Genomic DNA, 19884 nt, shown 5'->3' on the forward strand with positions numbered 1-19884 from the left:
GCGCCGGAAGTTGGCTGCGACACAACGAGGAGCCGGACTCTACCTCCAACTTCAGAGTACGCGGTTTCTCCGGGCTACGTGAGTAGGGAATTGTCTGGTTGTATCTAGAGGTGGGTATTTGGACCCAAACTGGTAAGACCTTGAAGGTGAAGAAGGTCCGGTATGGGGTTAGAATTGGGAAAAGGTGGGGATTGAGTGGATGGTGTTAATCCTTTGCCCGGTTCTCTCAGTTTAGCTGTTTGGCTTTTGGGGGTTATTCTCCCCTTATTTTCGGTTCGCATGTTCCCTTGTTGAGGGATATAATTTATTGCCTTCTGCTGAATTTTGGAAAAGTAGGACTTGTGATAAATGGGAACGCAGCTCTGCCGTCAGATCCCAGTGCCCCTACCTTTTAATAGCCGAATAACCCTGCGCAAATAGACTTCTACAAGGCTGGGTTGCTTCATCTGTAAAGTAAGGGTAGTACCTGCTAGCATTGTTGTAAAGATTATAATGAAATAATATCTGTAAAATGTTGTTGTGTCCAGTTTGGGGGTAAGTGCGCAATACGTTGTGTTTTTGTTTCGTCCTTTGGGTCTACCCATAGGGTTTTAAAAAGTACGGTTAGGAATTGGGACTTTTTTAGGTTTTCCTGAGAAAAATGAGGCCAAAAATGGTTGGATTTGTGAGGCGCCCTTTTGAGATATTCAATATTTGAGTCTGTGATTTCAGGGACTATCCATGGACACCCAGAAGGACGTTCAACCCCCAAAGCAACAGCCGATGATATATATCTGCGGAGGTAAGAGTAGAACTTACGTAAAGTAGGAGTGTTTTACTTCTGCGTTTTGAAATAATTACATTTAACTTTGTCTTAAATGAGTCTCTCATCTTTAAAGTTACAAAGCAGAATACAAGCAACTGTAGAAAAAACAAAAACAAAAAGCAAACTCTCATTAAGAATTCATTTTCTGGGGCACCTGGGTGGCTCAGTCCTTAAGCGTCTGCCTTTGGCCTGGGTCGTGATCCCAGTATCCTGGGATTGAGCCCCTCATCGGGCTCCCAGCTCAGCAGGAAGCCTGCTTCTCCCTCTCCCACTCTCCCTGCTTGTGTTCCCTCTGTCGCTGTCTCTCTCTCTGTCAAATAAATAAAATCTTTAAAAAAAGAGAGAAAAATGTGCTGTTCATAACTCTTTTCTTTCCTCCTTAGTATATTGTTAAAAAATAAAAGATCAACTGAGTACGTTTTAAAGGTGTAATAGGCTTTATTAATGGATTTATGAATCAGGCAGTATCCTGTCTAGCAAGTAGATGGGAGCTCCAAAGGGTACAGAAAAGGAAGGTTTTTTAAAGGTAGAGAGGAATGGAAAAAAAGGAAATTATTAGGAAGAATCCATTGTTTTAGGTAAGGTCGCCTTTCTCTTTCTTTTTTTTTTTTTTAGGCTAATATATTAAGTCGCCTAAGAGGAACCAAAAAGCAGTAGATTTCCTAATGCTGACAGGGAAGTTCCCATGTTGATTGATCAGAGGTTACATTTCTGCATGGTTGAAACTGCAGTTAGGTTAAGTGTTAAATCTTGGTTTACTGGGTTTACTGACTTGGAGTCTTTAACCTAAGTAAGGCCGTTTGGGGCCTGTGGTTTTCTTTTCAGCATGGTCATAGCACCATACTCTTTGAAATTGAGTACATTTTATTGCTTTGGGTGAAAAACCCAGTTAAGGTAATTTGCTTGTCTGTCCTATTTTCCCTTTAGACATTGAATATACATGCTTTCTTTTTTAGAATGTCACACAGAAAATGAAATAAAATCCAGGGATCCAATCAGATGCAGAGAATGTGGATACAGAATAATGTACAAGAAAAGGACTAAAAGATGTATCCTTTTAACTTGGTAAATATGAAGTAAGTGGAAGTGAAGAATAATGCTTGGGTTGTTAGTCAAAGATTGATTTCTGGTAAAAAAAAAAAACATAATAACTTTTAGACTGCTTACCAAAAAAGGGGCTTATTTTCATAATAAAAATCCAGTGTAGAGACATATACTAAATATCTAAATACTAGTTGATTTTAGTTCTCATAAGTCAATTTTTCAAGATCGGTATTTAACTTATTTTACTTATACTCCTTCTTGAGTTTGAGTTTATGGACAAACTAAATTATACAAGGAGAAATACAAATACTGTGTATGAATGCTTCCTAATGGAAAAAGTGAGGCTTATAAATTAGCCAAAAGACCGAAAGTACACTGTTAAGTGGTAACTAATAATGCAATTACAATATTTTTTAAACCAGTATGTTATCTTGCTAACATTGCTTTAGTGTTTTTTGGTGCATTAGTCTTTTGTATCATGGAAAGGGAACTAATAAAAATTGAAATCTTTTTTTTTTCTTTAGTTCATTTCCAATTGTCATAGTAAATACTGAGTTCCATTCTTTTGTTCATTTTAGATTAAGTAGTTTATTGCAAAGAGAAAGTGACTTGGAAGTGTTAAATCTTGCATGTAATTTTTAAATATGTTTTTGTCCTTAACTCATTTTAATACAGTGGTGGTTTTTGATGCTCGATGAACCATGGAATTCAGAGGATTATCTTCGTTTGTACTTGGATTTGCTGTTAATGTTGTATAGCTTTTGATTAGTGTATATATCTTTATGAATACAAATAACATTTCATTTTAAAATCCATCTTGTATTTAGATCGCTATTAATAGTTTCTATAAAGAAAAGTTTTTTCTTCAATTACATGATTTATAATTTACTTTTATTGAATATGTAATCTGACACAGAGTGAAAGTTTAAAGTGCTTCCCTAAACCACACTTTTATTTAAGGCCTAGAATCTTTTGGGGTCCTTGTTAAAGATGAAGTTTTCTAGGGCCCTGTGAAGGTCTGATTAAGTAAGTTCCTTGGAAACCACAGTTGTACATCCCCAACTTTGTTTACCCTCCAGCATTATTTTATATTGAGTATACCAGTGTACTTAGCATGCATGCATCATTTTGAGTTAGACTTTTCATTTTTACTTGATGTAGGCCTTCTGTATTTGTATATAACACTTGTTTATATTTTAAATCTTGGGTGAGAGAAAAGAAACTTTAATGGTTGCATCTGTAAGGCAAAACAACCCTGTGTAAAGTGGATGAAGCAGGTTATTAAGGCAGGTGTAGTTTCTGAGGTATAATCATTAAGGTAAAAAATTCTGCTTTCAGGATATAAAAAAAACAATAGGGACTGGTTTACACTGACCTATGAATAAATGTTTAAAAACTTTTGCCTTGATCTTAGGGATATGGATACCTGGGATACTCCCATCTGTTCCAGGATTCCATCATTATGGGATGTCATCTGACGTTCATTTTGAAGATTAGCTATATTCCATCTTCACTAATAGCTATGTGTGTCTCTGACATTCAAAAAATTAACTCTGCCATTTTAAAAAAAACCTGTATTTCTATTACCATCCTTGAATACAAGTTCTATAAATTTTTTATGTGCTATACAAAGTACCACCATGCTCAGATTTTTAAAGAGTGCTTCCTAGGTCCAGGTTTTCTTTTAGCCATACCTTCCATAATTTTGTAATTCTGCTATGTTCCTTCTTAACCTTGTCTTTTTCAGATAAAAGAGTCCAATAAATATCTCATGACAGTCCCCTAAACAAACCCTAACACTTCCGATATGTTGCTCTTAGCTCTTTTGATTTTCTCACAGGTCTTTTACGTATTATTGGTTTAATTGAATATTATTTATTTATTTTTTTAAGATTTTATTTATTTATTTGACAGAGAGAGACAGCCAGTGAGAGAGGGAACACAGGCAGGGGGAGTGGGAGAGGAAGAAGCAGGCTCCCAGTGGAGGAGCCTGATGCGGAGCTCCATCCCAGTACCCTGGGATCACGCCCTGAGCCAAAGGCAGACACTTAATGACTGAGCCACCCAGGCGCCCCTAATTGAATATTATTATTTGGTTAACTAGACAGTGGTTTAATGGAAAAAGTATTACCATTGGAACTCAAGACCAACATTTCAACTGGTCACCTCTTTGTGTCCCTTTCATCTATAAAAATGGAAGTCATTTTCCCTCTTGCCTACCTGGACAGTTTAAGAAAAAAAAGGTAAAATAGATATAAACTTGCTTTAAAAGATTGTTTTGGGGTACCTGGGTGGCATAGTCAGTTAAGCTTCCGACTCAGTTTCAGCTCAGGTCTTGATCTCAGGGTCGTGGGATCAAGCCTCATGTCAGGCTCTGCACTGAGCACAGAGACTTTTTCCCTCTCCCTCTGCCCCTCACATCAGCACACACTCTCAAAAATAAAAATAAATCTTAAAAAAAAACTTTCAAATAGTGTTCTATAAATATAAATATCAGTAAATCTAAGCTTAAAGTTAACACATAACTTGTCCCCTACTTAAACTGCTTACCAATGACTATGAACATGCATGTCCGTGAGAAGAGCATGGAAACATCCAAATCCAGCCCTGCTGCTCAGTGAGTAGCCAATTCATTTCTTTTAACTTCAGCTTCATTGTCAAAGTGGAGGAATATATCATGGTCAATACGGTGCTTTGAGGCTCTGAAGTTATCTTCAGAGATTCAAGTTGTGAAAAATGTAAAAATAGTAGATGAAATCAGAAATGGCCAGTCTTAGGGCTTCTTGGTGGCTCAGTCAGTTAAGCGTTGGACTCTTGATTTTGGCTCAGGTCATGAACCCAGGTTCATGACCTTGAGATGAGGGTTCTTTCTCCTTCTGCACACCTCCACCCTCTACTGTATCTGTCTGTCTCTCCAAAAAAACAAACAAACAAACAAAAAAAAAAACAAAAAAAACCAGTCTTAAAGGAGACTAAATTATATAAGGTGAGAAAGTGTAAACTGAGAAGATGTAAAAACAAGTTGCCTCCTCACATATATAAATACATGGACGTCTCCACCCCTCCTAGAAAATTAGTCAAGAGGGAGTGGTTATTTGAGCAGAGGGCTGAAGGATGAGAAGGAACCTGACATAGTAAGACAAGGGGAAGGATAATTCCTGAAATTGAGGAAACAGCCAGTGTAATGTCTCAGGGGTGGAAAGTAAGTTTGCCTTGTTCTCACTTCAGAATGAAGCCCATGCGACTCAAACTTTGAGGTAGTCAGAGGCCTGCTTATTTTATGGTCTCATGATGGGAGTAAACAGGAGAGTAACGTTACTTGTGCTGTTCTGTGAGAATGGATAATGTAGGCATGGGTGATGGATGGGGAAGCCAGTGAAGGACCACCTGTAATGTAGTTCAGGATAATGATGATGGCAGACCAGAGTGGTAGCCGTGGAGGGTCTAAGAAGTGGCTGGTTGTAAGATAACATTTGAGCTAATGGGACTTATTGATGGATTGGTTAGTATTTAAGAGCTCAGTAAGCAGTATAGACTTTGGTGAAAGGTTTTGGGTTCAAATATCCACCGTGTCCTCTGTTAACAGTGTGACTTCACTAGGGTTCACTTTCACCATTTGTAAGGTAGGCATGAAATAATAGCACCTACCTCACAGGTTAGTTACAAAATAAAATGAATCCGTAAAACCTCTTAGCCTAATCAGTGTTTATTATTATCACCATTGCTATGAGTATTATTTTCCACACATGATTTTTTTAGTTTCAAGATTAGTCTCCCAGCTACCAGCCTTGTTATCTCCATTCTCCTCCGGTTGCTCTTTCTGAAATACAGATTTCATGGCACTGTCCTGCTGAAAATCCTCAGTGGCTCCCCATTTTGGTAAAGTCAAAAGTCTTAGGATAGTACATTTGGTTCCTGATAATATGACTCCTTTTCTAGCTCAGTCACCACTTCAACCCACCTCTCAATCTTTCGGTTCTAAGGAGATGTTTGCAGTGCTTTAAGCAGGCAACAGTGCTTATTTCTTTCTTACCTGGGCGTTTCTCATGCTGTTCTCTCTGCCTGAAATGACCTTTTGTGTTGTTCTTAGCCAGCATCAAAATTTTGAAGGATTGTTTTATAGTCTTCTAGCTTCCAGTATTTTTTTTTTAAAGATTTTATTTATTTGAGAGAGCACATGCTCGAGTGCATGAATGGGGGTGGGGAGGGAGCAGACTCCCCACTGAGCAGGGAGCCTGATGTGGGGCTTGATCATGACCTGAGCCACCCAGGTGCCCCCATCCCCTGCCCCTGTATTGTTGAGAAGTCCAAAACTATTCTTATTCCTAATTTTTCATTTTTTATCTGGAAACGTAGCATTATCTTTGCCAGTGTACTGAAATTTTACAATATGTGCCTTAGCATGGGGCTGTTTTCCTCTGTTCTGGGCACTCAGTGGGTCCTTAGAATCTGGAAAGTCAAGCTCTTCAGTTGTGGGAAATTTTCTTTGTTTTTTGTTTAAGATTTGAGAGAGTGAGTGAGTGCACGAGTGTGCAACTGGGGGGAGGAGCAGAAAGAGAGAATCTACAAGCGGACTGCTGGCTGAGCAGAGAGCCCTATGCAGGGCAGGATCTCAGGACACATGAGATCACCTGCGCTGAAACCAAAAGTTGGACATTCAACCAACCGAGCCATACAGGTGACACTTCTTGAAATGTTTAATAACTTCCTACCCTCAATATTCTCTTTTCTCCAGATCTTAAAAAAAAAAAAAAATCTAACATTAAACTTCATTGACCTTTCTCACCTTTCCTTTTCCTTTTTTTTTTCCCTTTGCTCTTTGAAAGTTTCCTTTAATTTTACTTTCTAATCCATCTATTGGGTTTTCATTTCTGGTGTAATTTTAATTTCTACAAGCTTATTAGTTTTTCTTTGTATATTTGAATGTGTATTGGAATGTATACATTCAAAGAAAAACTAAAATATATACCTATCCTTGTTTCTGGGATGCAATGTCTTACCTCTTTGAACATGATAGTGATAATTTTAATATGCCCACATAGTCTATTCCCTTCAAGTTGCTTTTTATCCTACTTTTTAATTATGCATAAATGTATATATACATAATTAAAACCAGAAGAAAATATTAAGTGTGAATGAAAAGAAAATTACAGAGCATGTGGAATTACAACCATTTCCTCAAATATTTGAAGGATTTCCTCCAATGCTGGAAGTAAAATGATGTCGTTACAGTGGTCAGTGTATTAAACCTAGGACATAGTTTTGAGTGAAGTGTGCTGGCTGGAATGAGGTGTGAAGTGACTTAACATGGCCTGGGGCATGTGATGCTGTTCTCCATGACAATTTAATAAAGGAAACTAAGGATTACACTAAAGTTCAAATCTGTGCCTATAAACGTGCAAATTTAGCATTATAATAATAAAAATATAGTCAGCCATATTTTCAGCAGAATTTTTACCACCATCAGTGTTTTTACCACTTTTAATGCCTGCTAAAGGACTAGATCTAATTTAAGTGCAAAGGGAAGGGAAATACATTATTGAGTTCCTATTATTTAGCAGACAATCTGAAATTATAAAAGTAAAATACACCCCCCCAAACTATCTCTACTGTTTCATTCATCTGGATTGTATTATGTCTTATTTGCCTTTGTATCCCAGTACTCACTACGGTGTCTCATAACCAGTACTCAGAAGATTTGAAGGCATACGAAGGAAGAGGGAATCTTGTCTTTCATTGACTCTTATGTAAAGGGAAGGAGCGAAGTCTGGGTTGCATTGTAGATATTCTGAACGTTTAATTATATTTCTATAATTAAGTAGGAGTAGTTATCAATTTATCTTGCGGGTAGTACAACAATCCAGAATAGTAACGGTTTTTTAACTCGATCGAAAACGAACGCAAAGGAGAAAGGGAACTCTCCCACTAGGACTCATTTCTCGCCTAATGGTCCTCTGTGCGGGAGAGGCTGGGCTGTAAGGCCTATCCGCGAGGTAGCAAGTCGAGGGCCGGCCAATCATCCGCAGAGGCTCTAGTCCCGCCCCCCGGCGGTCCGCCTTCCGCGCGTAGGGGCTCAGGCGGGGCGACACGCCCGCCATCTCCGCACTTGCGGAGTCGGTGGTAAATTGTGCGGCGGTTGCATCCTCAGCGCGGCGCGGGGTCTGGGAACCAGGTGAGTACCTGCTGGCCCGGAGTAAATTACATCTGCTGTCGCAGTTGCTTTCGGGAGCTGGGGTGAAAGGCGGGCCCCGAGAAGCAAATGCACGGTCGGACTCGACTGAGGGAGTCGGTTATGGAATGAAGAAACTGGGCGCTTTAGTTTTCTGTGGCGGACTGTAGCGGATGTTGGGACAGGGTCGCAACACGGGGATTGCCAGGATCCGCCGGCGGCGACCAGTCCTGGAGACCAAAGCCGGGGAGGGGGGAGCAATTTCAGGGGGTCCTAAAGTGCCCCCTGACCGTTGCGTTGACAGTAGAGCTCCGGGTTCCCGGCCGGCCCTTGACCCCCGCCGCTCTCGGCCGCGCTGTACACAGAAACCGTTGCTACGGCTAAGGGAGCCATTTTCCTTCGATCTCCGCCTGCAGGGGGCGCTCGACCCTGTGTTTGCTGGAAAGAACGTGCCTGGGTGGAGAAAAACAGGTTTCCGTGTTACTTGCTTTATTTCAGTTTCCACTGGAGGTATTTCTGTCAGCAAATTAGGGAATATGGGAAATGGATGTGGATCAGGATGACAGAGAAGAGATTAAATCCAACTAAATCAAGGATTTATCTAAGCAAAGAAATTCCAAACGGATGTGGGAGGGTTCTACCGAGAGCAAATAAAGTGTATGACTTGTTTTTTGGAACTTGAGAGTTAACATTCAGTAGTAGTCTTGAGATGTGCATCCGGGCGGGGGAGAAGGGGACCCAAAACAAACGTGGAAGTTTTCAAAAAGGATTTTCAGAGAAATGTTAAAACAGTGTGCAGAGTGAAATTCATTTGATTAGATAAGAGACGGGTCTGTCATTTAAAATGTTTTTCACTGTATTTTATTCAAATTGTAAAATCTCAAGGATTGCAAGACAACTTCGAGATCATCTCTTTTAATCCGGTTGGATGCTTAAGTTTCTCCCATCAAAGATCTGCCCACTCTTCAGAAAAATTCTCCTAATGCAACCCATTCTGTTCTGGGCAGCATCAATAATTTAAAAGTTCTTCATGTTGCTTCCCAGTAACTTCTACTCTTAAGCCTATCCTTGTGATGAATGTATCATTCGTTATCCTGGGCCCTGCCAGTATAGTGCAAAAATCACGATCTCATTTTTCATCCGGATCTCATCCGAAAGCTGATGAACTGTCTTCTGTGTTCTGTGCCCCAGTCAGAATCAGTAGGAATATGGAGAAGCTGACAGAGCCTTCTCTTTTTCTACAGAGGTTTGAAGTATGACCAGAATCCCAGAGGGCAGGCATGCTGAAGGAAATACTTTTGGTCAATTCGACTCATTGCTACTTCTTGTTTTAAAATTTATAACCCAATGTGTTTTACTGCAGTGGTTTTTGAAACACTTTGACGATGACTCATGATGAGAAATATATTTTGCAACATGTGCATTTATATTCACACATTTGTCATTTGTATAGACGGGAAATAAAAGGTTTTATAAAACAGTATTCACTTTAATGGTATGTGAAGTAGTCAGATTTTTTGGTTGCTGTTCTAGTGTATCTCATTATAAAACAATGCTAATTGCAGCCCACTAAATTGATTTCAGGGGTTGCCACCCACAATTTGAAAAGGCTGGGTATGATGACTAAGTATGTGGGCTCTGCAGTAGCCTACTGAGATTCAAATCCTCAGTCACTACTTAATAATTATATGACTTTGGGCAGGTTACTTAAAACACAAACACTTCCTTTTTTGTAAAATGAGAGTAATTATTAATACCCTTCATGAGAGTGGTTTTGAAGATTATGTGAGATAATAATCCATGGCACACAGTAGTTTAGCTCCATAACTGTTAACTGTTATTACTGCTCTCTACTTAAAAATAAAACCTACCTGATACAGTAGTTGAAATATTAAATGAGGTAATACATGTAAAATTCTTAGGATGGTGCCCAGCACACATTAAGAACTGTGTATTTGGTGATGTTATTATCATCATCATTAGCAGCAGTATCATTAAAGTGAAACAGTCCAGAGCCCCCTTGTTCCCAATTCAGTTCAGCAAGTGTTTCTTAAGGGTACAGGGCACTATTTATGTTAATCCTGAATACATGATGATGAATAAAGTAAGATCTCACAATCTAGAAGGGAAGATAAAAATACATAATTAGAATATAAGCTATGAGAAAGGTATGGGCACAGTGCCTTTAGAACACAGAGCTGGGAGTGGGCAGCAGGGAATGGGCAAGAGAGTAATGTTAAGGACTGTAAAGGATATTATTTATGTTTGTGCTAAATCGCAAAGCATGGTTGGGGTGTGAACGAACAGCTGAAGCAGAAGTCATTGAAATCAACATTAAAAGCTATCTTAAAAAGCAGTTTGAGCACCTAAGGGGACCAGAATATGCCATCCCCAAATAAACCATTTTGGCATAAGGATTATTTTGAACTGAAAACAATTAATAAAAACAGGAAGAATTCTCACCCTCCCCCTTTCTGCCTAATAGCAGGGCGTCTTCCCCTCTCTCATACCAGGAGGAGGAGAGCAATCCTCATACTAGATAGCACCAGGCTAAGGCTGCATAAACAAATCTTATTAAGGAAACCATTATCGTTCATTAGTTTCTCCCACATATTTACCTTCTTCTAAAAGCCAAACCCCCTTTTCCTTTGTCTAATCAATGATCCACAACTTATCATCCTTTGCTAAAATGGTATATAGGCTCCTCAGCCTAACAGTTTCTTTGGGTTTTCACTTTTCTATGAAGCCCTGCCCCCACCATGCATTAAGTGTATAAAATAAATCTTTTCTCCTGTTAATGTGTCTTTTATCAGTTTAATTTGGGAGTCTCAGGCACTGAACCTAATTGAGTAGAGGAAAAGTTTTTTTCCTATTCTATAGCACCAAAACATACTTTGTGTTCCAACTTTGCTTAAATGGAGATTGAGGTAATCCATGTATGTTATTTAGTAATTTAGCTCCACGACTGTTAACTGTTATCAGGGAGAGAGAGTTTAAAATGAGTAGCTTTCCTCCTTAGAGAAAACACACCTCCTTTTCCATAGAAATGAAAAGTAGATGTTATAGAAATGCCTAGATGGTTACTACTATCCAAATTATTACTATATATATTTGCTTCATAACTATTTTCCTATACTACATTTCAGCCATGACTGCCAAAGATAATCCATCATTATGGGGCTTTGGAACAACAAAAACATTTAAAATTCCTGTGGAACATTTGGATTTCAAGTATATTGAAAAATGCTCAGATGTTAAACACTTGGAAAAAATTCTTTGTGTGCTCAGGTAAGCATTTGAAACTCATTTCATGTTTCAGTATGCCAATTACATTGTTGCCTTCTGAACATTGAAACTCTTAGAAACATTGCAGAACATTTTCACATACTGAGATTGTTGGGTTTTTTCCCTCATGTTAGGTTCCAAAATAGTTGTTTTGATCCTGTGGTTAGTTTAGAGGGTTCTGGCTAGGTCTACTTCCAGCATGCAACTTAAGGCTCATCAGTATTCAAGAGGACATTTTTCTTGCTTCCTCCACATTTTCTAGGAAGAAGTAAAGTAGCCATGAGAGTAGCCAATAGGAAATAAGGTTAGCTCACCAGCCTACCAGTTCATAAAGCTCTTTGGTACTCCCCCCACTCCATACCATCTGCCAACAAGGGTGGTGACTTCCTGTGATCTGGTCACAAGGAGAGGATGGTGGGGAGGCCAGGAGGTAGGACCAGAAAGCAGGGAAACGAGACCTTCTCTGGGTAAGGGTCCCACAGTGGTGATTGTCAAACTTTAATATACGTCAAATGTGGTGGTTAAAAGCGCAGATATGAGGGTCCCATTCCCAGGTACCTGCTTTAGGAAACCTGGGGTGGGGCCTAGGAACATGTGTTTTTAACGAGTGCCTGGCTGACTGACATGCAGGTGGGCAAGGGAGCCTGCTTAAGCAGCACTGCCCTGGGGCATCGCAATGGGTGCCACCTATTTGGGCCCTGAGGGGTTTTCATTTGGAGAGTAGCTTGATACTGCAGAAGCACTTGTGAAGCACACTCCTCCCCAGACATCAGTACTGTTCCTTTTGTTTGGCGGTAGTTCTCTATTCTTCCTTCCGACACCCTTCCTTATCACGGTGTCCTCTCCTTTTTCTCTCGTCACCTTCCGCCTCCTGTCCTCCCTAAGCATGACTGCTTGTGCCCAGACACGGTCGATGTCATAACCTCATCATTTCTGAAACGGAAAGTGTAACATGTATTTTTCCTTTTGTTTTTCTCAGCAGCAGAAAAACATTTTCATTTATGTGTGGTCAAGGACTGTTAAATAAAATGAGAAGATTATGTGATGGAAGAGTTTGAAAGCCACACACTCTTGGTTCTAAGAAACTCTATGAATAGCTTAATTCAATTCTGTTGCATTGATTCAGAATTTATATATTTTTAAAGATTTTATTTATTTGAGACAGAGAGTGAGAGAGAGATCACGAGCAGAGGGCAGAGGCAGAGGAAGAAGCAGGCTCCCCGTTGAGCAGGGAACCTGCCGCAGGGCTTGACCCCAGGACTCTGGGACCATGACCTGAGTCAAAGGCAGACGTTTAACCGACCGAACCACCCAGGTGCCCCCAGAATTTATTTTTAAGAAAAATTTATTTGAAAATGGGATTTTTTTTCTATTTTTCTAAAAATTTAGAGGTAAACAGATTTATGAGAGCAGGGGAAAAAAGATTGATTTTCCTTCAAAAACGAAGAACAGAGTTCTCCATACAACTCTCTAGGAATGAATTCTGTCCCTTGAATGACACGAACACGTGTTAAAGGGGAGAAGATGTTGTTTATTCAACTTTCAAAGTGTGTGATGGAAGCTGGTATTTTTGGAGCTCCATTTCCTCCTTCACTGCGTCATCCCTCCATAGATTAACAGCTAAAAATGAAGGTTGTGCTGGTTGAGGAAGGTGAGGAGGAAGCCCACACGCTGCCCAGCCTTCATCCCTGTGCAGGGGCAGCCCTGGGAATCTCCGCAGAACCGCTCTGCTCCGTGGAGCCCAGCCTGCAAATCTACATCATCTCTAAATAAAGTGGTGACTCCAAAGTTCTGAATTTTTTTGAAGGTCTGGTGAGGAAGGATATTATCCTGAACTTACAGAATTTTGTGAAAAACGCCTTAAAGGCTTGGCTCCTGAAAGTAGAGCTTTGAGGAAAGATAAGCCTGCAGCAACAGCATCCAGTTTTACAGCAGAAGAATGGGAAAAAATTGATGGCGACATAAAGGTATAGAGTGACGCTGGTTTTTGTGACATTGTTGCCTTATATATATGTCTCCTTCACTTTTCCAAAATCCTAGGCTCCTTTCATTTTTGTCAGTGAAGGGCTTTTAGTGGTAATCACTTACTCAGTCTTGGTTGCTTCTGAAACCCAGGAGAATATTGTGAATGTGTATGTTTGTGTCCATACACCCATGTGTGTATTTTAAATGACTGTCCTATCAAAGAAACATAATTCACTCAGCTTCTATGAATAGTGCTATACAAACATGCTGGTTTATAATTTCCTTTGTCCCATCCTGGTTATTTCCTCGGCATAAATTATCTGAAATCAAGTTGCTTGATCAAAGGATGTGAATAATATGAAGGCTGTTGAAACACATTTCCATGTTCTCAGAAAAGTTGTGCCTTTGTTCTCTTTTCATCCGGTGGTATATAAGAATGCCCATTTAAGGTATTCTACACTGGATCCTGTAATCATTTTAAAGATTTTATTTATTTATTTGAGGGAAAGAGAGAGAGCGTGTGCACACAAGCATGAGTAGAGGTAGTGCAGAAGGAGAGGGAGAAGCAGTCTCCCCGCTGAGCAGGGGGCCCAGTGCAGTGCTTGATCTCAGGACCGTCGAATCATGACCTGAGCCAAAGGCAGACGCTTAACTGACTGAGCCACCATATAATCATTTTTTTAATCAATTAAATAATTGAAAAATTCGTGTATTTGTTTGATTATTAGCAACATTAAATTTTTTTGTCCGTCGGTTGGATTTCTTCTTTTGTTAATGGCCTGTATCTTTAGTGATTTCTTTTAATCAGCTTTATTGAGGTATAATCCACATTCAAAAAAAAATTTAATGGTCTACAATTTCACTGAGTTTTGACACCTGTCTATGCTCTAAAACATTTCTATTCTATGACATCCTGGTCCTGGTAACCCCTGAACTGCTTTCTATTATTATGGACTTGTCGTTTTTAGACTTTCCTATAAATACGGTCATACAGTGTGTGGTCTTTTGTGTCGTCTTCACTTAGCAGCATGCTTTTGAGATGCATCAGTGTTGTTGCATGTCTGTAGTGTGTTTTTCGTAATTGTCGAGTAGCACTGAATTGCATGGATATCTACAGTTTATCTACTTACCAGTGGATGAACAAGATGTTTTCCAACGTGGCATTCCTGCCAGTAATGGATGAAAATCCCTGTTGCTCTGCATCTTGGTTCACACTTAGTATTGCCAGTTTGCTTAATTTCAGCTGTTCTATTAGGTATGCAGTGGTATCTCATTGTGGTCTTAATTTCCGTTTCTCTAATGACTAACTTTGTTGAGTATCTTTTCATGTGCCTATTTGCCATCCATGTATCTTCTTTTGTGAAAAGTCTTTAAATACTTTGCTCATTAAAAAAATTTGGATTATTTTTATTACTGAGTTGTAAAATACATGTCTTTCATATATGTCTTTCATTAGATACATCTCTTGCAAATATTTTTGCAAAAAATATTTTGCGGATTGCCTTTTTGTTTTTTTACGGTGACTCTGGAAGAGCAAAAGTGTTTAATTTTGATGAAATCAGTTTTTCTTTTACAGTCTGTGCTTTGTGTCCTATTTAGGAAATCTTTGTCTAATCTCAGATCCCCAAGTTTCTTCATGTGATTCTTCTAGAAAGTTTCTACTTTTAACTCTTGTTTTTTTTTCTAAATGCAGATTCTGATTCACCAGGTCTAGAACGCTGGGGTGGGTCTAGGATTCTGCATTTCTTTTTTTTTTTTTTTTTTAAGATTTTATTTATTTATTCAACAGAGGTAGAGACAGCCAGTGAGAGAGGGAACACAAGCAGGGGGAGTGGGAAAGGAAGAAGCAGGCTCATAGCAGAAGAGCCTGATGTGGGGCTCGATCCCTTAACGCTGGGATCACGCCCTGAGCCGAAGGCAGACGCTTAACCGCTGTGCCACCCAGGCGCCCCTCTACTTTTAACTCTTAATTTAAGTCTAGGATCTGTTTTAGTTTTGGGGTACACACACACACATACGTATAATATAGATATCCAGGGTTCCAAGTACCACTTAATGAAAGATTATCCTTTCCCCATTGAACTTCTTGGTGTCATCATCAGAAATCAATTGACCATGTATGTGTGGGTTAATTTCTGGATTCTGTTCTCTTTCATTAATCTAAATGTCTCTCTTCACTCCAATACCTCATTCTCTTGATTATGGTTAAGTCTTAAAATCAGATAGTACAAGTCTTCCAACTTTGTTCTCCTTTTTCATAATTGTTTTGGCTATTCTAGGTCCTTTGCTTGCCAGTTGCTACAAAATAATTTGCTCGTCTTTGGGTTGGAATTGTGTGGAATTTATGGATCAATGGATCTTAACAATAGTGAAATTTCTGATCCATGAACATTATATGTTTTCTGTTCATTTAAGTCTTCTTTAATTTTTTGTGCCAATGTCTTATAATTTTCAGTGTGTAGTTCTTGCATATTTTTTGTTAAATTTATTCCTAAGTAGTTAATATATTTTATGCTATTGTAAAAGTTAATGTTTTTTAATTTTAATTTTTTTTACTCATTCTAAGTCATCCTAGCTATGGAATTTTATGTATGTATGTATTTATTTTTGGTGTGGTAAAATACATATCACATAAAATTTACCATCTTAGCCATTTTAAGTGTACAGTTCATTAGTGTTATATTGACATTATATTCAGAGATTTTTAAAATGTGCAGTTCATTAGTGTTATATTCATATTGTTGTGCACCCAATCTCCAGAACTTTTTTATCTTACAGAACTGAAACTCTGTACCCATTAAACAACAGTTTTCCATTTCCCCCTCCCCTCAGCTCCTGGCAACCACCATTCTACTTTGTTTCATAAGTTTGACTAATCTAGATACCTCATATCAGTGGAATTTTAATTTCAATTTTTATTTGTGCATTGCAAGTTTATAGTTATCTAACTGATATTTTTATATAGGCTTTGTATCCTGCAATCTTCTTAAATTTACAAATTAGTTCTAGTAGCTTTTTTATAGATTCATTGGATTTTCTTATATGCAGGATCATGTCCTCCACAAATAATGAAAGATTTATTTCTCCTTTTCCAGTATGGCTACCTTTTATTTCTTTTATTTGCCTTATTGCACAGGCTTGGACCTCTAGTACAATGTTGAATAGAAGTGGTGAGAGCAGATATCCTTGACTTGTTCTTAATATTAGGGGGACATCATTCAGCCATTCACCATTAAGTATAGTGTCAGCTTTAGATTTTATGACGTGACACTTTATAAGGTTGAGGAGGGTCCCTTCTTTTCCTTGTTTGATGAGACTTTTTGTCATGAATGAGTATAGAATTTTTGAGAGGAATGTAAGATTTTCTTTGTAGTCTATTAATCAGGTAAATTACATACTCTGTTTTCAAATGTTATGCCAGTCTTGCATTCAAGGATAAACTCTACTTAGTCGTGATGTGTCTTTTTTATATATTGTTGGATTTAATTTGCTAAAATTTTATGAAGGATTTTTGTGTCTACAATCATGAGAGATACTAGCCTGTAGCTTTCTTATAATGTTGTCTCATGGGTAACGGGGTAATGCTGGCCTCATAGAACGAGTTGGGAAGTGTTCTCTCTTCTTGAATTGTCTAGGAAAGATTGTGTATAATTGGTATTATTTCTTCCTTAAATATTTTCCAGAATTCATCACTGATGCCATCTGGGCCTCAAGTTTTCATTATAAGAAAGGTTTTGACTATGAATTACATTTCCTTAACAAATACAGTGCTATTCCGGTTATCCTTAGAGTTCTCTCTCTGTCCAGGTCCCTCCTCTTGGATATTATGCACCCTGGCTCTTTGCAATCTTTGCCTGCTTGAAGCCTGAACTGTGTTCTTCTGAATTCAGTGAAACCACAGTGCTGTTTGGGTTTCCTTTCCCTATCCTTTAGCCTGGAAATTACGGGCAGTAAACTGGGGCCAATGCAGGGCTTCCCTCATTTGTTTCCTTTCTTTCAAGGATCATTGTCCTGTGCTACCTATTGTCCAATGTCTGAAAACCACTGTTTCATATATTTTATCCAGTTTTGTAGAGTTTAAGCAGGAGGGCAGATCCGGTCCCTGTTACTCCATCAGGGCTAGGAGGAGATATCCCTTTATTGATTTTTCTATTCATGTGTTCCTTATTTATTTGTAATAGTTTTGTTGCATATATTCTAAATTTTCCTTCAATTTGTTGTTAGTCTTTTAAATCTTGTGTGTGGTGTTTTTCATGTTTATTCATTAAAAAAATTTTATCCCTTAGTTTTATCCCTTATGTTTTCTTGCTTTTATACTTGAGAAAGCTTCCTCTCCACCAGATGCATATTTACCTGTATTTTCTGAGTTCTTTTGTGGTTTCATTTTGCTTAAGAAATAACTTTTTTTTTTAAAAGATTTTATTTATTTATTTGACACAGAGAGAGACAGCCAGCAAGAGAGGGAACACAAGCAGGGGGAGTGGGAGAGGAAGAAGCAGGCTCCCAGCAGTGCAGGGAGCCCGATGCAGGGCTCAATCCCAGAACCCTGCAATCACGCCCTGAGCCGAAGGCAGACGCTTAACGACTGAGCCACCCAGGTGCCCCAAGAAATAACTTCTTAAAACAGATTCTGGAGAAACAGTGTTTTGTTTATTTTACTTTATTTTATTCAACGTATTTGACTGGATTGAATAATACCTTTGAAGACAATTTTGAGGAATATGTATTCTCTACCTTGGAATGCTATTTTTTTTTAAACTTTCAGCTTTTTCATTTTGCCATTTTATTGACTTGAAATAGAAAATCTGGTAATTAATCTACAAGTTAAAATAGCAGTTTATGTCCAGAGTTCTTTGGCTTTATCGTCCAGGGAATGACAGCGTAGTTTTAGTTGCAGAACCTGCTTTTGTTCCAGTTACGTATTCTTTCTCAGTCACCTCTTGACTTTGCCTCCACTCCCTTTCTTTCAGACTTTTCCCTGCCACTTCTCCCGCTCTCCCCATTCTCTCTTATCTTTGTCCTCCTCTATAATGCCTCCTCTTCCTTTTTACCTTTTTCCCCAAATGTTTTTCTGTTTCTTCTCCTTTTTTCACCTCTCTGCTCCCATTTTGTTCCCCTGTCTCCTGCACAGTTGGATAGATAATACAGTTTTTTTGCTGTATCACGGTGCCTAATTTAATATAGTGTCGGACAGATATTAGACCCTCACTGTATAGTTGCTGAATAATAGTAATAGAATTTCACAGATAACAAATCTCTCACTCAATTTCTTCCTAAACCTGTGACAATTCAGTTTAATAAACATGATTAGAAACCTCTTATGTGCCTGACACTAGGTTCCTGAATCACAAAGATGAGACTAAGACATAGGTTCTGCCCTCAAGGAACTTACAGAATGTGAGAGAGATGATAAATGGATTGTTTTAAATCTCTGTATTAAAACATGGAGGAGGAGCATTTCTAGCCCAAGCAGATAGCTCGGGGAAAGCTTGTTGGAAGCGATGAGAGTAAGCTTGCAAAATAATACAAATAGGAAGCGTAACACAAATACGCGTAACAATACTGAGCTGTACGTTTAAAAGTGGTTAAGATGATACATTTTGTTTTGTGTATTGTGTATTTTACCACAATTTAAAAGAATAGCAGAAGAGCTTTATAGATAGAATGCGTGACCAAATTGTCACCCAAAAAAATGGACCCACAGGAAACTATGATGATGTGTAATCCTTTCTAACACCTGGTTAATTACTTCAAATTGTATGTTTATCTTCTGTTTTCTCCTGCTTCTCAGAGTTGGGTATCAGAAATTAAAAAAGAAGAAAATAAAATACACTGTCATGAAACTGAAACATTTCCGGCAATGGACAATAACTTGCCTCCAGTTCGTGGTACCAACAGCCGTCTTCATGTCACTAAGGTGGGCCGTTTTGGTGTGAGGTGTGGGGGGTGCAGGGGGAAGATTGTTGTTGTTTGTTCAGAGAGCTGTCCTTTAAGCAGAGTAACCCAGGGTGATGTCCTCTGAGAGCTGGGGATTGTCTTTCAGGCCGATGCTGTTGCCCTCTTGAGGAGGCTGTGTTCCATCACCTGGAGATCCGAAAGAAACAGCGTTTCCCTTTGAAGCCTTGCTCCTTGGGCTCACTCCCTTTTGTCATTTTTTCTTTTGTTGTGCCATCTGCTCTACTCTGACCAGTTCTGATGAGTACTTAAGATCCAATTCAGTGGGTGAGAATTTCAGCGAATAATTTTATCTGTCCAGTGGAGAGGCATAGAGGAAATAGTTTATTACATGATTAACTCTGGATTTAAAGTATTAAGTAGATACTTTCAAGCAGTTATAGATGTCATTCCTCTGTTTACTGCGTGTTATTACCCCAGCCCCTTACAATGATTTCTCTGTGGTTGATCCCTATTTTGTCATGTAGAACTCTCCTTTTTCACCCGTGGGTTCCATAGAGAAGGGGCCTGTTGGAGTTCCAAGTCCATTTACACTTAACTTCAAGTTAAAACTGAGCTTCTGGGCAACCAGCTGACCCTGATATTACAGAATCTAGCCATTGTGTCCTGGGCATTGGGAGTCTCTGGGCTTTCACGTGGATCCTGCATTCCATTCCCTCTG

The 19884-nt window shown here is 38.9% G+C and overlaps 2 protein-coding genes across 9 annotated transcripts in view; both read left to right on the plus strand.

Moving 5' to 3' along the window:
• Nucleotides 1-2: 2 nt before the first annotated feature.
• Nucleotides 3-5537, plus strand: POLR2K (RNA polymerase II, I and III subunit K). Of its 2 annotated transcripts, none has more exons than XM_026495647.4 (4): nt 3-78; nt 712-781; nt 1762-1854; nt 2525-5537. In XM_026495647.4, exons 2-4 carry the CDS (start codon nt 721-723, stop codon nt 2545-2547), a joined length of 177 nt encoding a protein of 58 aa, XP_026351432.2. In that variant the 5' UTR covers nt 3-78; nt 712-720; the 3' UTR covers nt 2548-5537. The 2 variants fall into 2 exon arrangements, with proteins under 2 accessions (XP_026351432.2, XP_026351433.1); XM_026495648.4 differs by having other exon boundaries at nt 11-110; nt 2525-3640.
• An 84-nt stretch (nt 5538-5621) lies between these two features.
• Nucleotides 5622-19884, plus strand: part of SPAG1 (sperm associated antigen 1) — a 62459-nt gene continuing 48196 nt past the window's right edge. The window contains exons 1-4 of one of the 7 annotated variants that reach the window (XM_057308069.1): nt 5622-6527; nt 11165-11306; nt 13111-13270; nt 19060-19185. In XM_057308069.1, the coding sequence (XP_057164052.1) occupies nt 11167-11306; nt 13111-13270; nt 19060-19185 (426 nt within the window). In that variant the 5' untranslated portion in view covers nt 5622-6527; nt 11165-11166. Of the gene's footprint in view, nt 6528-6910; nt 8022-11164; nt 11307-13110; nt 13271-19059; nt 19186-19884 lie in introns of those variants that run through there. The other 6 variants (XM_057308074.1, XM_057308071.1, XM_057308068.1 and 3 more) reach the window with 6 other exon arrangements.

The sequence above is a fragment of the Ursus arctos genome, unplaced genomic scaffold (assembly GCF_023065955.2).
Source record: "Ursus arctos isolate Adak ecotype North America unplaced genomic scaffold, UrsArc2.0 scaffold_6, whole genome shotgun sequence".
NCBI lineage: Eukaryota > Metazoa > Chordata > Mammalia > Carnivora > Ursidae > Ursus > Ursus arctos.

Coding starts and splice junctions, on each gene's coding strand:
- POLR2K (XM_026495647.4), top strand. CDS start 721: ATGGACACCCAGAAGGACGTTCAACCCCCAAAGCAACAGCCGATGATA. Junction 782..1,761: donor GATGATATATATCTGCGGAG/GTAAGAGTAGAA, acceptor TTTCTTTTTTAG/AATGTCACACAGAAAATGAA. Junction 1,855..2,524: donor CAAGAAAAGGACTAAAAGAT/GTATCCTTTTAA, acceptor ATTTTAATACAG/TGGTGGTTTTTGATGCTCGA.